The sequence below is a fragment of the Salvia splendens genome, chromosome 14 (assembly GCF_004379255.2).
Source record: "Salvia splendens isolate huo1 chromosome 14, SspV2, whole genome shotgun sequence".
Lineage (NCBI taxonomy): Eukaryota > Viridiplantae > Streptophyta > Magnoliopsida > Lamiales > Lamiaceae > Salvia > Salvia splendens.
Window position 1 is genome coordinate 2,922,443 of NC_056045.1, and position 18,637 is coordinate 2,941,079.

General features: G+C 37.8%; 3 protein-coding genes and 1 pseudogene across 3 annotated transcripts; 2 read left to right on the plus strand and 2 right to left on the minus strand.

The window, feature by feature from the left end:
• The first annotated feature begins 495 nt into the window (after window positions 1–495).
• On the plus strand, window positions 496–3,564 carry LOC121765375 (UDP-D-xylose:L-fucose alpha-1,3-D-xylosyltransferase MGP4-like). The gene is made up of 4 exons (XM_042161505.1): window positions 496–1,070; window positions 1,514–1,675; window positions 2,026–2,241; window positions 2,989–3,564. Exons 1-4 carry the CDS (start codon window positions 564–566, stop codon window positions 3,199–3,201), a joined length of 1,098 nt encoding a protein of 365 aa, XP_042017439.1. The 5' UTR covers window positions 496–563; the 3' UTR covers window positions 3,202–3,564.
• Window positions 3,565–4,084: 520 nt separating this feature from the next.
• LOC121765376 (protein ABIL1-like) lies at window positions 4,085–7,076 on the plus strand. The gene is made up of 9 exons (XM_042161507.1): window positions 4,085–4,425; window positions 4,947–5,029; window positions 5,307–5,457; window positions 5,525–5,624; window positions 5,726–5,815; window positions 5,914–5,998; window positions 6,074–6,126; window positions 6,228–6,304; window positions 6,580–7,076. Exons 1-9 carry the CDS (start codon window positions 4,333–4,335, stop codon window positions 6,730–6,732), a joined length of 885 nt encoding a protein of 294 aa, XP_042017441.1. The 5' UTR covers window positions 4,085–4,332; the 3' UTR covers window positions 6,733–7,076.
• A 610-nt stretch (window positions 7,077–7,686) lies between these two features.
• Window positions 7,687–14,044, minus strand: LOC121765377 (annotated as a pseudogene).
• Window positions 14,045–15,030: 986 nt separating this feature from the next.
• Window positions 15,031–16,933, minus strand: LOC121765374 (delta(8)-fatty-acid desaturase-like). The gene has a single exon (XM_042161504.1). It carries the CDS (start codon window positions 16,600–16,602, stop codon window positions 15,250–15,252), a length of 1,353 nt encoding a protein of 450 aa, XP_042017438.1. The 5' UTR covers window positions 16,603–16,933; the 3' UTR covers window positions 15,031–15,249.
• Between the last annotated feature and the right edge of the window lie 1,704 nt (window positions 16,934–18,637).

Consider the following 18,637-nt stretch of genomic DNA (forward strand, 5'->3'; position numbering starts at 1 on the left):
GTCTAAAACTTTCATTTGTGATCAAGGATCACGGGTTGATGATGTCCTTCAAATATCACAATAGAGTATAGTAATTAAATTCTGCTACTATAAAAATACTCTTAACGTATACTCCCTTCGTGTATACTCCCTTCGTCCCAATAGAAATAAAACGTTTTACTTTTTGGGTTGTCCCATTAAAAATGAAATGTTTCTTAAAATAGAAACAACATTATCTCTACTTTTTCTTTTCTCTTACTTTACTCTCTCCTTATTAACTTTCAAATAACCCTACATAAAATCTTGTGTCAAAAAGTAAACGTTTCATATTTATTGAGATGGAAGTAGTAATTTTTTATATAAAGTTCAATCATAATTTCATAGTACTATAATTCAACATATTTTTAATAAAATAGTTTAACATACCTAGCCATTTTTCTATAAAGTTCAATCATAATTTTTACAACATATTTTAATAAAATAAAAGTAAATTCCCCATACTTAATCGCACCGTCGGCAAATTCCCCATCTCTCTCTGTATCTCTTTCAGTTAAGTTGAAAATCAAAGGGCACAATTACAATTGATGTCAAGGAAAATGTCTGCGTTTCTGCATCAGAGACCACTCTACCCCCTCTCACCGGAATCTCACGATTTGTCCCCTAGATCCCGCCAAGATCACCATAAAACCTCCGCCGCCTCCTTCCTCAGCCGCGGCCCAGCGTTGGCCATTCTCCTCCTCTCGCTGCTCATAATAGTCGGCGTAGTTTTCCCCCACGTACGCTCCCCCGATTCCCTCATTTTCTTCACTTCCAGGAGCTCCGATTCCAAGTGGCGGAGCTACACCCTCTCCGATGCGGCTGCCTACGTGGCGAAGAACAATTCGCTGATCGTCTGCGCCGTCAGCGAGGCGTATTTGTCTTTCCTGAACAACTGGCTGATCAGCATCGCGCGGCAGAAGCATCACGATCAAGTTTTGGTGATTGCTGAGGATTACGCCACGCTTTTCAAGGTGAATGAGCGGTGGCCTGGGCACGCTGTGTTGGTGCCTCCGGCGTTGGAGGCCGCCGCGGCGCATAAGTTTGGGTCTCAGGTAATTTATTTGGTTTTGTGGCCTTTGAAGTTCGGTGTTGAACAAATCTGGTTCTCCATATTTTAGTCCATTTCCGAATTAATTTATGCTTTGGGGATAAATCTTACTAATAAACTTGATTATGTACTTTTGATTGCTGAATAACTTAATCCGATGGCTTGATACTGATATCATGTATTTGTTTATGTCAGTTTGTGGTTGTTGATTCAAAAACATGGAGTTTTCTTGGCTATGAGCAATTGATGATTTAGCTCCTTAAGAGTCATTATACTAGATTAGTGAGAATTAAAATGCATGTCATTGTTTTGTCTTACTAAATCTTAAGTTGCTGTTTCTTGGTGATCGTGATTGGATTTTGTATTTCCTTGAAGCTATGGTGCTCCTGCCTATTTATTTCGTTTTACTTCTGTGCCCTAGCTCACATCCTTTGTTGTACATAATAGGGCTTCTTCAATTTTACAGCTAGAAGGCCCCAACACCTCCTGCAAATTTTGGAACTTGGCTATAACGTTATGTACAATGATGTTGACATGGTTTGGTTGGCAGATCCATTTCCATATTTTGAGGGCGAGCATGATGTTTACTTCATGGACGACATGGCTTATGTAAGAATTCCTGCTGCGTCTTAGTCCAAATTTATCAGTTTTGAAAGCATCCACTATTAGTTTGCGGCAAGCTAACTGGAATTCGAAATTTAACTTGAATATATACTCTTAGGACTCCAACAGTGAGTATCTTTTTCCTGTATGATTTTTTTTGTGGTCACTTGACATGGTTGTTTAATCCAAAGTCTGTCTTGTGACAAGTAATAATTTCTGTGTTGTTTACTTATCAAGAGAATATGGAAAGATATTGAAAATGATTATTGAAAGGTCGTTCTACAATGAATTAGTGTCAAACGGAACTATTTCTCTTATGTTAATAATGTTCGTTTTCTTACCAATGAAACTGCCAGGTGAAACCTCTTAATCATTCTCATGATTTGCCGCCTCCAGGGAAAAAGGGTCGTACGTACATCTGTAGCTGCCTGATTTATCTCCGTCCTACTGTTGGAGCAAAATTACTTATGAAGAAGTGGATTGAAGAACTACAGGACCAACCTTGGTCCAGGGCAAAGAAAGCCAATGACCAGCCTGCCTTTAATTGGGCATTGAATAAAACTGCTGGGCAGGTAGATATGCACTCTCTATTACTACTGCAGTTTTCATTCTCTTTTTCCTTCTTTTTTTGTGCAGATACATCATTTGATGCATTGTATCTAGACAGTTGCTTAGCAGTTCTGAGCATCATGCATATAATTCCATAGGTTCATTCTTTCCGCCCTTATCTTTTCTCCAATCCAGAAGTTAGGGAGAGTTTATAGAGGGGGGCATCACTGACCAACCATTTCTGTAGTGATGCATTCATTCTGCTAGGCCTCTTATGGTTATCGGTTAGAAGGGTATTAAAAGTATACTCTTGTTAAGAAACTTCCAATTTTATCTCTTTAATTTTCTGGTTATCCAATTGGTTGCTTGTTATTTGACTTGACATCTTTATCTATCATCAATTTCTTGTTCTTAAGTTTCGATAATCACTGGTTTTCCACTGAACCTTGATTACTAGCATAGATTTAATGTGTCATACCTCAGATAACACTCTAATCTGTAGTTATTTCATATTTGTCTTGCTGATTCTCATAAATCATGAAGGCTCAAAAGAAACTACGATCATAGTGATACTAGAAATTCTTTTATCTTCTTGTAGAATTTGCTGGGTGTAAATACTTACTGCCTGAGCTTGTTGCTTTTTACACCCTGTATTCATACGAATCGGTCATGTGAAAATGGATCTGTTTCTGTTCTTCACAGCTTAGATAGGTGCCTATCAAATAATTCATGCTGCCATTGACTAATTTATAAGCTTTGATCCATTTCAGGTGGATGTATACCTTCTGCCTCAAAAAGCATTCCCCACCGGTGGTTTGTATTTCAAAAACAAGACATGGGCACGTGAAACCGAAGGGATGCATGTAATAATCCACAACAACTACATAATTGGTTTTGAGAAGAAGACCAAGCGATTTCGTGATTATGGCCTCTGGTTGGTGGATAAATACGCTGCTGAATCCCTGCTTGGCAGATTAGAGTGAGTTACAAATAAGCTTTTCTCCTGGCACATTTACTAAAACCGAGCTTGCCTGGCTTGAGCCTATCGTTGGAATAGAGAAGCGAGGATATGAAAGATTCTGATGCCAAAGCTTAGCTCACAGATGCTGGAACAAGTTCTTTCCCTGGTGCTCTGTAGTGTGTGTTTATAGGCAATGCGTTGTGTAGCCTTAGTTTTCTTGTTCATTAACGAGATGCATTCATTGAGCAGATTGTGAAGCAGCTTTACACGCTTGCTACAAGTTAATTGTAGATGTTCTAAATTGAGCAGATGTAAGATTCTTTAAAACTGTTTGCAACATTTTTTGGGGGTAAAAGAAATCATAAACATTGGAGATTATTCATCACTTTATCCAAATATAACCATAAATTTCTGCAACATATAATCTTTCTAATCAAGTGCACTACTTTGACGGCTTGACTTTCGCCTGTCAGGCCATCAAGATACTCTGATGCATCGCATTGAGCACGTGGTCATTGCACGCGCAGGTGCACTTGAGCACGCATTGTGTTGCCCAATGAATGGGCGACGCATGATTTTTAATAATTCAAAAATAATTTTGTCTATATATAGATATTCTCATTTTCCACTTCAATTTTGTATTGGTTAGGCAGAGAGAATATTTATGAACAATTACATTGTAATGAATTCCGAATTCAATCATGTCGTTATAATATCATAATCATAATTGTTCATCATATCTTTATAAATATTTGAAGAGGGATATATATATAATGATAGACGATCAATTAAAATTTCATTATCATAAAATACAATACTATCAATTTACAAAATTGAATGCCCCACCGATTGAATTCAGCTACCTTTCTTCATCTCAAATAAATACCAACGACGTCGCTTTCGTCCTTCTCCTATTTCTCTAACTTCCTTCCCAATTTACAACTACACCTCACTCACTTCCCGGGGTTGCTTCACCAAATTTTCATACCCATTTTACTCGTTTCACAAATCATTGCTTAATAGTTCAGCATTTCTGTTTCCCGAATCCTTTTTTGGCGGTGAAAAAGCACCTTTTGTGTGTGATGGTTTTGCGGATTTGATGATTGAGTTTCAGGAGAAGTCTCTCGAGAGCTGAGTGGAATCTGTGTTGCTAATGGAGGCGGAGACAGTTCGAGCGGAGAATCGGAGCCTCAGGTTCGACGCGGTGTCCATGGAGAGAAGTAAGAGCTTTGTTACTGCATTACAGGTGAGGTTTTGTTTGTTTCTGAGATTCGGTTCGAGATTGTGAGCTCAGATCTTAGATCAACTGGTTTGCGTTATTGCTTGGTGATTTCTAGTTGACTTCGTTTTTTTTTGCGTTTTTTTTTCGTTTTATTTTGGATCGTATGATCATTTGGTAGTGGAGAAAGAGGAGCTAGAAAAATATGATGAGATGCTGTAATCCGGATTGAATATCTGAAATTAAGCTGGGGAAATTCAATATACTGTTTCATTTATTTAAACTTTGATTTCAGTTTTAGTACTTTTGTTTGTATTTATAAAAAGTAGGAGTAAGTAGGCATACATATGATGTGCTTTGTAATGATACATGTTCTTAAACATTGAAAATTATAGATGCTTTATTTGAAATTTCTACTCGATTGATCTCCGAAATGAACTATAGAGGCATCGTTCTCTGAAGTCTGTATGAATGTGCTCTATGCTTGATTCACTTGCTCATGGCTTTACTAATTTAATGGATTTTTTTTTGTTGTTTGACCAATGCAGGATCTCAAGAACCTCAGGCCCCAACTATACTCTGCTGCAGAATACTGTGAGAAGTCTTACCTTCACAGCGAGGAAAAACAAATGTGAGTCCATTGCCATCTTATCTGAGGTTGTGCTTGGCTTGAAGGATTTGATAATGGATCAGGAGCTTAATCCATTCATTTCAAATCCAGCATTCCTATCCCAATCCATGATTTCTGATGATTTTAAAGAATGGAGTGCTGATTTTTGTGGTATTCAGTATGAGTTACTTTTGTTCACAATCAAGAATTGAGAATTTTTATAGAAAAAGCTGTTACTGGGTCTGTTTTCTATTGGTCATGAATGTTTTAGCTTATAATTAGTATTGTTCTGCATTAGGGTGTTGGACAATCTTAAGGATTATGCTGTACGAGCTCTAGTGAATGCAATCGACCACCTTGGTACTGTTGCTTACAAGCTGGGTGATATCCTGGAACAACAGACGTCGGACATCTCATCAATGGAGCTGAAAGTTACTTGTCTAAATCAGGTAGGTCAGAGAATATTTATTGATCACGAACATGTTATCGAGACTCAGAAATGCGTTTTCTCTGTAGCAACTGCTTACATGCCAAATATATACGGAAAAAGAAGGTCTTAGGCAGCAGCAGTTATTAGCTATCATCCCAAGGCATCACAAACATTATATCTTGCCAAGTAAGACTAAGGATTGTCTTGTAGAATGACTATATTTGCTAAGTTTCTAGTATTTCTTTTAATTTTCCCTGTTAATTTTATTTGGCTTTTACCTGAGCCAGATTCTGTGAACAAGAAGGTGCACTTTAACCCACATATACAGACTGATCCTAGGCAACCTGCACTAGCAAGAGCCCGTCTTTATCATGCAGGTGACTGATATGCTCTGCATTTTACCCTTGTTGATTACATTCAGCTTTGGAATAATACATAATCGCTGGTTAACTTGCCTTATTGCATACTTTGTTAGGTGCTACAGCCGCAAAAACTCTCTCTTGGCATTTAGCATCTGAAACCAAATCAACTTTGAAAGGCTCTGTACGCAGTATTATAAGGTTTGTTTACGATCCGAATCTGAGATACTAATGGTCAAACACATAATGTTGATAATATATGCTTATTTTTTTCAGCAATGAAAACTCGCAAACATATGGGAGAACTTCTTGGCCGCCCAGCATGTCAGGTATGCAAAATATTAGAGTGGAACTTGTCTCGCTCTGGTTAATGTAACATTATGTCGCAGAAGCAGTATTTATTTTGTCAAACTTTGTCTTGATTGGCTAGATATTGAAGAGAACACACGGATGAAATCCACACCAGCTTCAAGTGCAGCGATGCAAAAACTGGGTGTTGTTCAACAGGTAAAGTTAAAATAACCCCAGAATATTCTAAATTTAATCGTACTTCTCTTCTTCACAAGACACTTGGATATCTCAGTCTCCGGTCTTTCACATTTCTTAAATTTGGGCAATTAGGCCAGCTTGACTTGTGTTATGTCTAGAAATGTGTCTATGATGAAATATTACACGGACCTTATGGCTTAAAATCAGTAGGCTCTTCATCGAGACAACATCCAGCTGCTGTTTTTGTTGTTTTTTTTGTGTTAAACCTAACACTTCTTTCCATTCACTTGCAGGATGCTTTTGAGGGCTCAAAACCTCTGACTCCATTCCGGTCATTTGACAATCTTACACAAAGAGAAATAGTTCGACCCCCTGTTCGCAGCAGGAGTGTGCTCTCAGCTTTCTTTGTCAAGCAAAAGACGCCAAAGTTGAGGACGGGCGCATAAGTGCATAACTCCTTCACCAAACTATAATCTAGGACGGGCGCATAAGTGCATAACTCCTTCACCAAACTATAATCTAGATCGTTTCAGCTTTTGCATCAGGTTAGAGTCTATGGATATGGACATCTTCTTTTGATCAATCATTAACTAGTAGTTGGCTGTATCTTATTATCCAATCTTTCCCTGTTGTGCATCAATAAACTAGCAGTCAGTCTGGGTAGAATGTTGAGCCTTTTCTTTTCTTGATGTTATATGTTATCTCCTACATTGTGTTATATTTTGTAGTATTAACATAACTTTCTGTATTTTCTAATCATTTTGTGTTAATAATAAATGTGTCTTGATAACGTCCGTACAGGATCGTGTCTTGTTTTGTTTGAATTTATTGGTCAAGACATCATCATATAAATATTGAAATAAATATATAACCATGGTTTATTAATATCTAATTTATTTTAAAAGAAGAATAAAATACTATAGAAGCCATAAACATATTAACTAAAATTCATTCATGCAACTTGTTATCAAATCAGACGAAATTGAAAGTTCATTCAAAAAAAAATTGCAATGTTTTGTTTTTAACTTTATATAACTAGATCAAAATCCAATAATTTACATGCAAATAGTAATTCTTTTATTTATTCTACATATTCTGCTTCTGTATGCTTATCAATATTCTCGTCGCACTAATAATTCTCAAAGCTATAACGCATATTATAAAATGCAATTTTTAAGGCTTTGTTAAAAGTTTAAACATTTTTTAGATTGAAAGATTATAAATAACGACATTATTAATTGAACGAAGGGAGATGTTACGCATGGTTGGGCCACACGCAGTGGCCCGATGGGCTCACGCTGCAGCCAGCCCCAAACCTACCAATTTTAAACCTCTCACGTTATTAAGGGAAATAAAAGGTTAATTTATAAAAATAAAAAAAAGTATTTTCATCCAAAGAATAAACTGAATTCATTCTTCAAAATTAGGATTTAGATACCAATTTTTGTCTAAAGGTACAACAAGTACCAAATCTCCAAGACGGGGAGTGTTGATGCTAAAAATGAAGTTAAAATTAATAAACTAATCTACCATTTACAAGTTAAAAAATGACCAAATAAAGAGGGGAAGGGAAGAAATCTTGATCCTAAAAGAGTAGAAACAATGGCAACTCCAAAAGAATTAGTATGAAAATATTAGTGCTACCTCAAAGCAAGATCGGTTTCGTCGCCTCCGCCACCGGCTTCACATACTTTCCGATCGGTTTCTGACGACTGCCCCATCTATTCCTCCTGTCCCTCTTAGCCTCACTCTGTTGCCTCTTCTTCTCCTCTCTGTTTTTCCGACTCCTCTCCTTCTCATAGGTACCTTGCCATACTATTTCGCCCGTTGATGGCCACAGCCGTCGTCTGTATGAGCGATCCGTGTCAGATTCCTCGGCCAAGTCCTCGTCCATGGCTTTAAGAGTGGAGAACTGAAACCACTTGATCCACATCTGACCCCTCCGGCTTTTCAGCCCGTGCTGCTCCTGCATAAAACCCGTCTCTGGGTCTGTGTACACCATTCTTCTCGCACTGTGGTATGCCCAAACGTTTACGAGCAATTCAAGCAAACGAGAGTAGCAGTGGTTGTCCTGATACATTTCAGATAACATGCATGTTGAGAGGATATTCACAAGAAAAAACTCATCTTTATCGATGATGGTTACCTTCAATATGCCAAGACTGCAGAGCCCGGTTTTTTGGTGATCCTCGTGGAATTGTGCATCAAGTGCATCCACGAAGATTCTATAAATCGACAAAACAATAGCTTGTTAAAAGATACGTTTGTCTGTTGGAATCTTATAGGAACAGGATTTTGAAAAAGTTCAAACCTTGAAAACATGACGAACTCCAAGAACGACTTAGTAGGAAGAGCCCACGAATGCATGACAGACCAAGTGCCATCACTCGATGGCATGACGGGTAAAGAAGTCAAGTTATGCTTTATGCCATACATCTGTTTCAGAGTCTCCAAGAACACAGACCTGATAGCCACGACAAAAAATATATCAGGTCCAACGCACATACGAACCCAATCTTGTGCCAATACTTTGAGAAAATAGCAAATACTAATGTGGGAGTGATCCGAGACTATACACACTAATCGCATTATTTCTTCTGCCATGTATGGGATGAAATTGACTTGAAAGTGATAAGATCAACACGAGAATACTTACTGGCAATTCCCGGCATTTATAGCATTGCAGAATGACCAGAAATCCTGTTTCAATGGGTTTCTAGGGTCCTTGTCGAGCCGGGCCCAGAAGTACAAAGTGTCTCCATGCTTTCGTGCTTCTACAGCGTCCAACAATGACTTTTCAGCAGTCTTGGACAGAGATCCCTGTTAAATTACCCGTGTAATGTTGCTTTAGTAGATCTAGAAATAATTAATCAACCAAAGTTCTTCAGTTAATCTAGAGTTGCAAAAGATTTGTGACGAAATAAGAGTTAACCACGTAATGCTTAGAGAGTAGAATAAAGGTACCATGTGTGTAGTAGCTCTCCAGGACTGAAATCCTATCCAAGCATTCTTATGAATGCGGTCACTCCGGTAAGCAATTGCAAAGAAGGCTCCGTATTCTCCTAAGACATCTCGATAGTAGGCATTATTCAACAAAGGGAGATGAGAAGGCCCATCCACACCATCAGCTCCAGGCCTTCTACCTCTCGTGGACTAGCCAATGCATTCACACATTGCATCAGCCGAATGCTAGTAAGCTGACAGCAAACACAAAAAATACATGGTGCATGAGTCGAGTACTCACCAGCCCAATCCCTCTATATAATGAAGTGCGGTGCAAGAAGGGCCAGGTTCCTGCTCCAAAGTAAGGTTCGTAAATACATAGTGGTTGGCCAGCTCTTTCAAGTTCTCCTTCATCTCTTTCGTGTAACGTACGATCACTCCTCCTAACACTTCGATATATTCCATCCCATTTGCCTCGAGGCTGATCTGTCCTATCCTTCAACTGCATCAGGTTCACCAAAAAAAATAACTCAGCAAATCGAATATATCATGCTCGATTTCATAGAGGGTGGCAAAACCAGATTTACTTACCTCTGCATCCTCTCTGTTCTTTCTCATGTAAGCAATATCCATGTTCTTTTGCTCTTCCCATATGGAATACAAAAATGTTTCATTCGGTGATATCAACGACACAGAGTTCTCTCCGTTGGTATGATTAAATAGTTTCTCAATCTTGTCTATGGACTCCACACCATCTTTGCTAGGAGAATGGGTGTCCGAAATAGCTTCGAAAAGAGACCATCGCCATTCAGTTTTCAGTTTGTTGGGAATGCTTTTGACAGCCAGGGGTAGAGCTACTTCAGATGGGAGTGTAAGGATGTTTTCCAATAGTGAAGCATATCCATCCACACTTTCTGAGACCATTAAGTTTTTAGCTGTATGTTTTCCAGTTGATGCAACATTCCGAGCTGAAACTGAGAGTTTACCATTTGAAACCACTTGCAACAAGATACGTATCAGAGCCCTCATATCATCCTTTGGGAAAAGGTAGCCATTTACCTTGTCATTTACCTAAGATATTCATGAATCCATTAAGCAGGGAATACTACAAAATACTAATAAATGTATACTTTACCAATCAGGATGATTATGATTATTATGCTTATATATTTCCTTGTAGCAGGTAGATCTGGAGCTACTATAGGTTCTCGAAACACATAGCTTTCAGCAAAACACCGGGAAAAGAATGCTCTTCAAGGAAGGATCCGTATACTACGAGATCAGCTCTGTTTATCACAGTGTCTATGTTTTGGTTGATAGCAACATGCTTCACCGTATCCTTTGAATATCCGAATTTTAGGGCAATGGTCTGCAGAAAGAAATTCAGTCTATTAGTATAGAAGGATTTAAAAAACGGCAGCCTCCCTTCATTCATCAATTGAATTATCAAAATGTGCTCGCGCCTTGCAAGGTCTCCATGAACGTATAGCAGTTTGAAGACATATTATATTCTCACCTCCAAAATACTACTGTAGTTGCTAGTGGAGTCACCAGTTGTGATTATGATTTTAAGACGAGCGCTTGAATGGCCAAAGTCCTTATATAGCGTGTATAAAGCCTTTAAAACAAAGGCATGCTCGAGCCACAATCCTCTGTATGATAGTTGACTGCCCAAAACTGCAACAACAAAATCATCTGGTTCATACTCCACATTCGGTGGTAAATTCTCTTTTATTAAAGCCCTTTGCGTATCAGCTCTCCAAGCTTCTTCAGGGGAGCCCGAAATGACAAAGTAATTTCCAGGATCACACATCGAATACACTATCTGCATTGTATCTAGGAATTGATCATGTAAATCACAGTAGCATCCTCTCATTTTCGTAGATACACTCAACAACAATATTCATTCATGAGAACTGAATTTGACAACAAATTAGTTTCAGGTTTTGTATCCTCCTCCATAACCACTCGAAAGGGTAAAACTTTCATGTTTACTCCTAGTAATTAGTATTTAATAACTCTTTTTTTAGTTGGTACTTGGTAGATTATAACAAGTAAAACGTGCTTACCGGCAGAATATAGTTTGGGAAGACAACAACGGTGGCCCGGCTGAAGTATTTTCTCCACATATCGATCAACTCACTTTGGCCACTTGAAACATATTGTCTTAATCGGTCTGCTAGTGTTTGTTCGTGGATGGTCCATACAACTGGAACATGTTTGAAAGGATCCTGCATAAGACTGTAAGGAGTAAAACCTTTTATGTCATTGGCAACGGATATAGTCAGCAACAAAACTCAAACTGTCATAAGAAGATAGATTAAAATGGACAACAATATAAGATGATGTTGCTTACCGGGATAAGAACCCCGCAGCATTAATTGAATTCACAAGAACGGCATCATAGCTGCAAAAGAAGTAGAAGGTTAGAACGTCTACCATCATATTTTGACTTCTTTCCCTAATCACCGAATTTCCTATTGCAACTGGAGCTGAATAAGTAACCAGGATGTTGGGGATGGAAGCTATGCATTGGACCAAGAATTTCAACCCCAACAACAAAGTTCTTAAGCCCAAAGCCTAATAATTACATCAACCAACAAACATAAATTGCAATCTTGAAACTTTACGAAGAGTGAACAGTGCAACAAAACAATTGGAGAAAAAAATGTACTACTATAGGAAACAATATAAAATTGTCTATGACGAATCTCTTTGCCAAATGGACAACACGGTAAGAAGTTAGTTTAGAGATATGAGAATGGTGGGCAGGGTCAAGTTTAACTACAGTCATAAGTTTCAAATATTATAGCAGTTGAATCCCAATACTAATGAAGAATTTATTGACATAACAAGTCGATGGAAATATGCATACTCCAGCCAATCTACAGCAAACTTCTTATTATTGTCAGCAGTGCTGACAGTAACACTTATATTTCGCCAAATAGCATGTGCTGGACCATTTTCCAATGCGAATACCTGGAAAGACAAATGGTATATCAATGGCTATTTCCAGCTCAAGCTCCAAATCAAGTTTAAGGGAAACAACAGCAGCAGCGGTAACAACAAATCAGATATACGTAGATAAAACTCAGATTCTGTTTGTAGCACAGTTATCGCCTTTATCCAAGCTGCCTCCTTAACATGATGATAGTCGGCAAAAAATGTGATTTTGTACCCCAAAATATTGACCCCAAAGATCTACTCTTTCTAACATCAGGCCCAAAAACACAGCTTTAAAGCAGGTTTCCACTAAATTAAGGTATAGCATATACACCAAATCCAAAAATGATAAGCTTTTAAAGCTATTAGAGGCAGCAATCATTTAGAACAAAAATATTTATCATACAAGTTCCAATCAAATAGGAAAAGTAGACTAGTAAGATTTCAAGAAACTTAGTCAACATCATAAGATCAAGTCAAGGTTAGGTTAGACTGAATACATTGCATCATTATGTAGAGCACCCAAAGTAATACTATCGTTTAAGGTAACTCAAGCAAACAGTCTTACAGCGTTTTTCTGAATACACTGTAGGAACTTATTATAAGTACTTAGCATGATCATATCATCAAAAAGGTTAAAATTTTGAAATAATCAAAACTATATGATCTTTGACAACATGGACAAGGCATAGGCACAGAACCATCTATATTCCATCTTGATTATAACTTTATAACAAAGAACTGTGCCCGGTAAATTCAATTACAAGAAATGTGAAATGCAAAGAACTAACAAATTATCACCTCAATTTCATATCCAATCTCCAGCAAAGCCGTAGCAACAGTAGCCATTAGTATTTGATGCTGATCAACCCATAGATCAGCTAAAACCTACAAAAAAAAATCCAAAAGCTGTTCATTTCAACTACATTGCTCAGACATCAACTCTACTAGCTGAATTCACAAAATCCCAAATAAGAAGGAATCAAATTCACAAACAGCTTACAAACTAAACAGAGTAAAAATCAAATCTTTACAATGCTCACCAAAGCAATCCTCGGTTTTCTGTATCCAAATCTCACAACTCCACTCTCATTCCCAACACCACCTTCCTTCCGAAACTTCTCAATGATTTTCAAAGGCTCAAAATTCAAATCTTCACCAAAATCCAACCCTTTCAAAAACGAAAAACCCTCAGAATCAGCTCCAACATTCCTCCCAAACAAATCACGGCCATTATTCCCATCTTCAATCACCGAGCCCGGCAAGAAGAAAATATGGAAGAAGAAAACGAAGAAGAAGAAAACAGCAACCGAGCAAATCAACTGCAGATAGTCCATTTTCTTGAAAAGGACAGCTCTTGCAAATCTTGATCTGCTCCTTTGCCCCGAGAATCCAATACTATTACTGCTGCTAGAGCTCCTCGAAGAAGAGGAGCGCTGCAAATTATGATCCCTCTTCAATGCCAATCCAGTTTCAAGTGAACCCATTTACACTCCCATGAAAAGAAACACCAAAAAATCAAATCTTTATCGCTGAAATCTCTTCCACATCAACATTTACATACTCGTGTCAAGAATATTGGTACCCAAATTTTACCCCAAGAAATACGCAGAAATTGGAAAAGGAAACAGAGTTTTGGGATGCTAAATATGATGGATTTGCTGAATTATGTACAGTAATGAGTCCTCTCTTTTCATTTTGTGAAAAAGAAGGTTAATGTGTTAATCTGCTGACGTGGGTATATTAGTCATTCCTAGTCCAACGCATTTATATGTATGTATAGTTAGTTAGTTAGTTAGGGTAGAGGGCAAATAATACTATTATTTTATTATTTTCGAAGGCAAGTAGAGATAGATAAAACAGATATATAATAATTAATACAATAATTGATATATTAAATACTAGTAGTATCATCAAATGGGTTGGTACATGTGCTCCTAACTTATTCCACAATAAGAAAATAGTATTGCAAACAACAAATAGTAAATCCTTAAATACAAATGACAATATCAACAACATTCAATAAATTCAAAAGCTAATTATACTTTATGAATCGACTTTAAGAGTTAATAATAAAAATGATACGTATGATCTTTGAAATAGTTTGATGTTTACTATCAATAGAAATGGAAGGAGGGGTGATATATATTTAACAGAGTATATTTTCCTATGTAAAATAGTAATATTATGTTTGTGTTACATGTACTAAATTATCTATTATTAAAATAATTTATGGTATGAAATAAAATGTTAGCAAATTAATTAATTACTTGGTTAATTAGGTGATTAGGTTTAATTAAAATGAATTAATTGAAGGTTTCGTTTTGCACCTAGGAATTCTAGCGTGCACAAGAAGATAAACTTTCTTGAATTTCGAGGTACTGGCTGTTAAATGGTGAGATTTTGAAAGATTTTTTTTGTAATTTTGAACAAAAAATCTGCAATATCAACTTTTGATGAATTGTGAAGAAAAAAAATAGCAACATATCCTACTACTCCCCTCTTCCACTTGCTCTTCATTTCGTTATTCTTTGTCTATTTGCTTTTTTTAGGTTGATGATGATAGTGGAAATAAATTAAGACTATCATCTTCCTGAATTTTACAAAGCATGGTTATGGTTTATGAAAAGTAGTAGAAATATAGGAAAGGGAGAGAGTGATCAGCCAGTTTTGAGCTAGTGCGGATGCTCTATATCATGGCTAGGGACTAGGGAGATTGTTTCAATTTTTCCAATGCAAACATCTTATTCAATGGACTTTGACCAGTAATTAAAGTGCAGCAACTCAACTCATTTAATTTCAATAAATAGGTTGCCTCCTCCATCCCAAAACCAACTTACTTCAGAATTCAAACCTTCTTCACCAACAAAACAGTTATACTAATAAATATGAATAGTGACAGCAGTTGCTCCAAACATAATAGATACGTATAAATATGCCAATGAACAACTTCAAACACATAAGGTTATCACAAGCTGTTCCAAAGAGCTGATCAAATCATTTCAAAAACAGAAAAAGAATAGAAAAACAAAATTAAGGAAGAGTGTGCGAGTGAGAAATGAATTACTTCTCTCATATCATCCATGGGTGTTGACAGCTTCCCACAGCAAGTTTCTCGGCACCATGGAGAAGTCTCGGGCCTCCACCGCGGCGGCTCTGAGCGTCCGCAGCGTCCACTTGTTTGCTTCCACAAACGTCAAGCTCCGGTACGGCAAGTTGTGCTTCTTGCAGAGGTCTCTGATAATGGGGGAAACCTTCCTCAAATGGCACCTCGGCAGCCTCGGAAAGAGATGATGCTCCAGCTGAAATTGGAGTCCGCCGAAGAACCAATCCATATAAGAAGGGCAGTCAATGTCGATTGTTCCGGCGGTTTGTTTTTCGAACCAGTTGTTCCCCTTCGGGGGGCCTACGTAGACGTCGGCGGCGAAGTGGTTGAGCGTGAATTGGATGTGTTGGATTGAGCAGACGCAGAAGCTGGCTAGCACGAAGAGGACTCTCTCGGTCCAATTGGGTAAAAATGAGACGAGGAGAGGGAACCATGTCCAGAACACCATGATTCCTAAAATGTTGAGGCCTCTGTCGGGGACTCTGCGGCTGGAGAAGAGGAGGAGGAATGTTTGGAGGTAGAGATTCACTCTGGCGACGCACATCACGAGGTAGTATGTGAGGTGTTGGTAGCTGATGAAGAACCGCGCGATTGGATCGAATTCGAGCTTCCTGTTGTAGAATTTGGAGGTGAGGTTGGTGAAGAAGCAGTTGGAGACGGCGAGCATCGGGAGGTGCTGGAGATCGGGGTCGTAATCGAGGCTGTTGCAGGCGATGTGGTGCGCGTTGTGCGTCCACTTCCACCACGCAATGCTGATGCCGGTGAGGCAGTTACCGGTCAGGATCTGCGCCAATTTGTTGAATCTAGGGCTAATCATGATGTTGTAGTGGCCGGAGTCGTGGCCTAGGTAGGCGACCTGCATCCAGATTAATCCGAGGAGGCATCCGGAGAGAATGTGGGTGAGGAAACCGTCGCAGCGGAGGACTCCGTAGAAGCAGGCGGCGAGGAGGAAGGAGATGAAGCAGAGGCTGTAGATCACGCCGTGGCCTTTCTTCTCGAACATTCCGGATCTGGCGAACTGCGTCGCCAGGGTACGGTAATCGCGAGACATTTCCGAGACGTGGAAGTCGCGGAGGTGGTAGCCGGTGAAGAGACTGTCCAGGTGCTTCCAGGCGGAGCCAGGGTGGAAGGCGATGAATGCGTCGGTGACGTCCTGGCCGGCGAGAGTGAGAAGAGGAACCTCCCCGCCGGGGTGGCGCTTCGCCCAATCGGTGACGTTGTAGACTTTGCCCTGGATTGAGAGCCACAGATCGCCGGATTTGTTGTGCTTGCTGAGCTCGTCGGAGGTGATGTACTTCTTATCGTCGTCGCCCGCGGCGGCCATGGCCGATCGATGCGCCGACTCTGTGGTGAGATCGTATAAAACGAGATCTGGAATCAGATAAGCGAGTGGAGATCCGCTTTCTCTCTCCTCCTTCAAATCTGGTAACTTTGAATTTGCAATGCTGAAATGAAACGAGATCAAATTGTTAGTATCTTTGAATTGTTAGTATCTTTGCGGGGAGAGAGGGCGAAGAGAATGCGCGTTGACAGCGAAATTTCCGGCGAAGCGGTGGTGGAAGATATTTTCGGCTCTGCCTCTCACTAATTTAAACAACAATGGATTCCTCTTTGGAATATCACTCTCTTTTGTTGCCTCTTTTGCCGAGTGGAAAGGAAACTGCCTTTTAAAAAATAAATTACTACTATTATTCAATCTGCATAAAGTATGAAAACCATAAAATAAGAGAAAAATAAAAATAAAATAATGATAAAAATATTATTAATAAATACTAATATCCATCCAACTGGAGTACTATAAATATACCAGTATATACTAAGTAGTAGTAATTTAGAATTAAATTTAGATAATAGAGAAATAATTTTGATATCGAATTATATCAATTTTGATATAAAATTCATAAAATAAGAAAAACATAAAAATTAAGTACTGATAATAAATATATTTTTAATGGAAAATGAGATCCCCAATTTACCATTAATATATAGTAAATGCTAATTTTGATGAACGTAGCAAAAATAGAAAAACAATTTTTTTAACAGACTAAATACAATAATTGATAAATACTCCATCGATCACAAGTTAGATGATGAGAATCAGTATTCTTTATTTGATTCCAAGCTAAGTTGCACATTAACCTTATTCTCTCTTATATTTCGTTTTCTATTCTTTCTTTCATTTTAATCTTTCTCTATTTTACACATTTTCTTTTTCTTAAATTATGGTATTGAGATGAATTGCATCGCCTAAATTGGAACGAAAAGAGTAATAAATACTCTAACTTTGTTTTTTTGTGAGTGATGTGTTGATACATGTCTTTATCCCTATTAATTCTATTTAAGCTTCCACCCCATAGAAGTCTCCCTCCATACTCTTAAATTAATGAAGTTATGATAATACTTCATATGTCTCCAAAGAATATACACTTTGAGGTCAGCACGAGTTTTAATGTAAAATTAATAAAGTAAGATAGAGGTAAAGAGAAAAATTAAATAAAGTATTGTTAGTAGAGAATTGGTCTCACCTCATTAGAGAGAAAAAACCTTCCAAAATTAGAAAGTATATATTATTGTGGGATGGACTAAAAAGAAAAAAGTGCATATTCTTGAGAGACGGAGGGAGAGTGTTAAATAAATTAACCTATATAACTAAGAATGCAATTGATGAGTATTTAAGATCAAATCTAAATAGAGAATGCATGCGATGTTATGTAGTCTATGCAATGTGTAAACACATAAATATAAATGAATGAGATCTCGTTGTTGCATGATGAGTCATGCAACGACGGTGGCGCGCACAGACACAGTGAAAGACTTGAGATAAAATGTGCGAGTAATAAGTCATAGCTGCCTCTATAATTATTAGAATCATCTCATAACTGTTAACGAAAATTTAGACCCACGGATAAAATCATGGATTTGTCATTAGCTGGTGTTATAGATTGATTCACTTTCCTTTCATACTCTATATTCTCCTTTCATACTCTATATTCTAATATTATTAATTTATTATAGTGTGAAAATCACTACATCGTCACAATAAAACGTATAAATGTATCAAATTTTGAAATGTACAAAGTTCTAAATCCAAGGTGACAAATTATTGTTAGATGTTGAAATCAAAATCGTGGCTCGTTGTGCGCCAGATAGAATATGGAATCGATGAGGTGTTCATGTTGTTACGTTAAGGCAGGTCATTTTCATTAAAGTTTTAATAAAACCAAACATATCTTTAATTATTTTTCATTACTTTATTTCAATAAAAATATGTTAACTCTTTACTGAGTTTTGGTTAAAGGCTGGCAGGATGATAGATTAAATATTAATTTCAATTAATTTTTTATTTTTGATTTGGAGAA

Coding starts and splice junctions, on each gene's coding strand:
- LOC121765375 (XM_042161505.1), top strand. CDS start 564: ATGTCAAGGAAAATGTCTGCGTTTCTGCATCAGAGACCACTCTACCCC. Junction 1,676..2,025: donor TCATGGACGACATGGCTTAT/GTAAGAATTCCT, acceptor TGAAACTGCCAG/GTGAAACCTCTTAATCATTC. Junction 2,242..2,988: donor TGAATAAAACTGCTGGGCAG/GTAGATATGCAC, acceptor GATCCATTTCAG/GTGGATGTATACCTTCTGCC.
- LOC121765376 (XM_042161507.1), top strand. CDS start 4,333: ATGGAGGCGGAGACAGTTCGAGCGGAGAATCGGAGCCTCAGGTTCGAC. Junction 4,426..4,946: donor GCTTTGTTACTGCATTACAG/GTGAGGTTTTGT, acceptor TGACCAATGCAG/GATCTCAAGAACCTCAGGCC. Junction 5,999..6,073: donor TCTGTACGCAGTATTATAAG/GTTTGTTTACGA, acceptor TATTTTTTTCAG/CAATGAAAACTCGCAAACAT.
- LOC121765374 (XM_042161504.1), bottom strand. CDS start 16,602: ATGGCCGCCGCGGGCGACGACGATAAGAAGTACATCACCTCCGACGAG.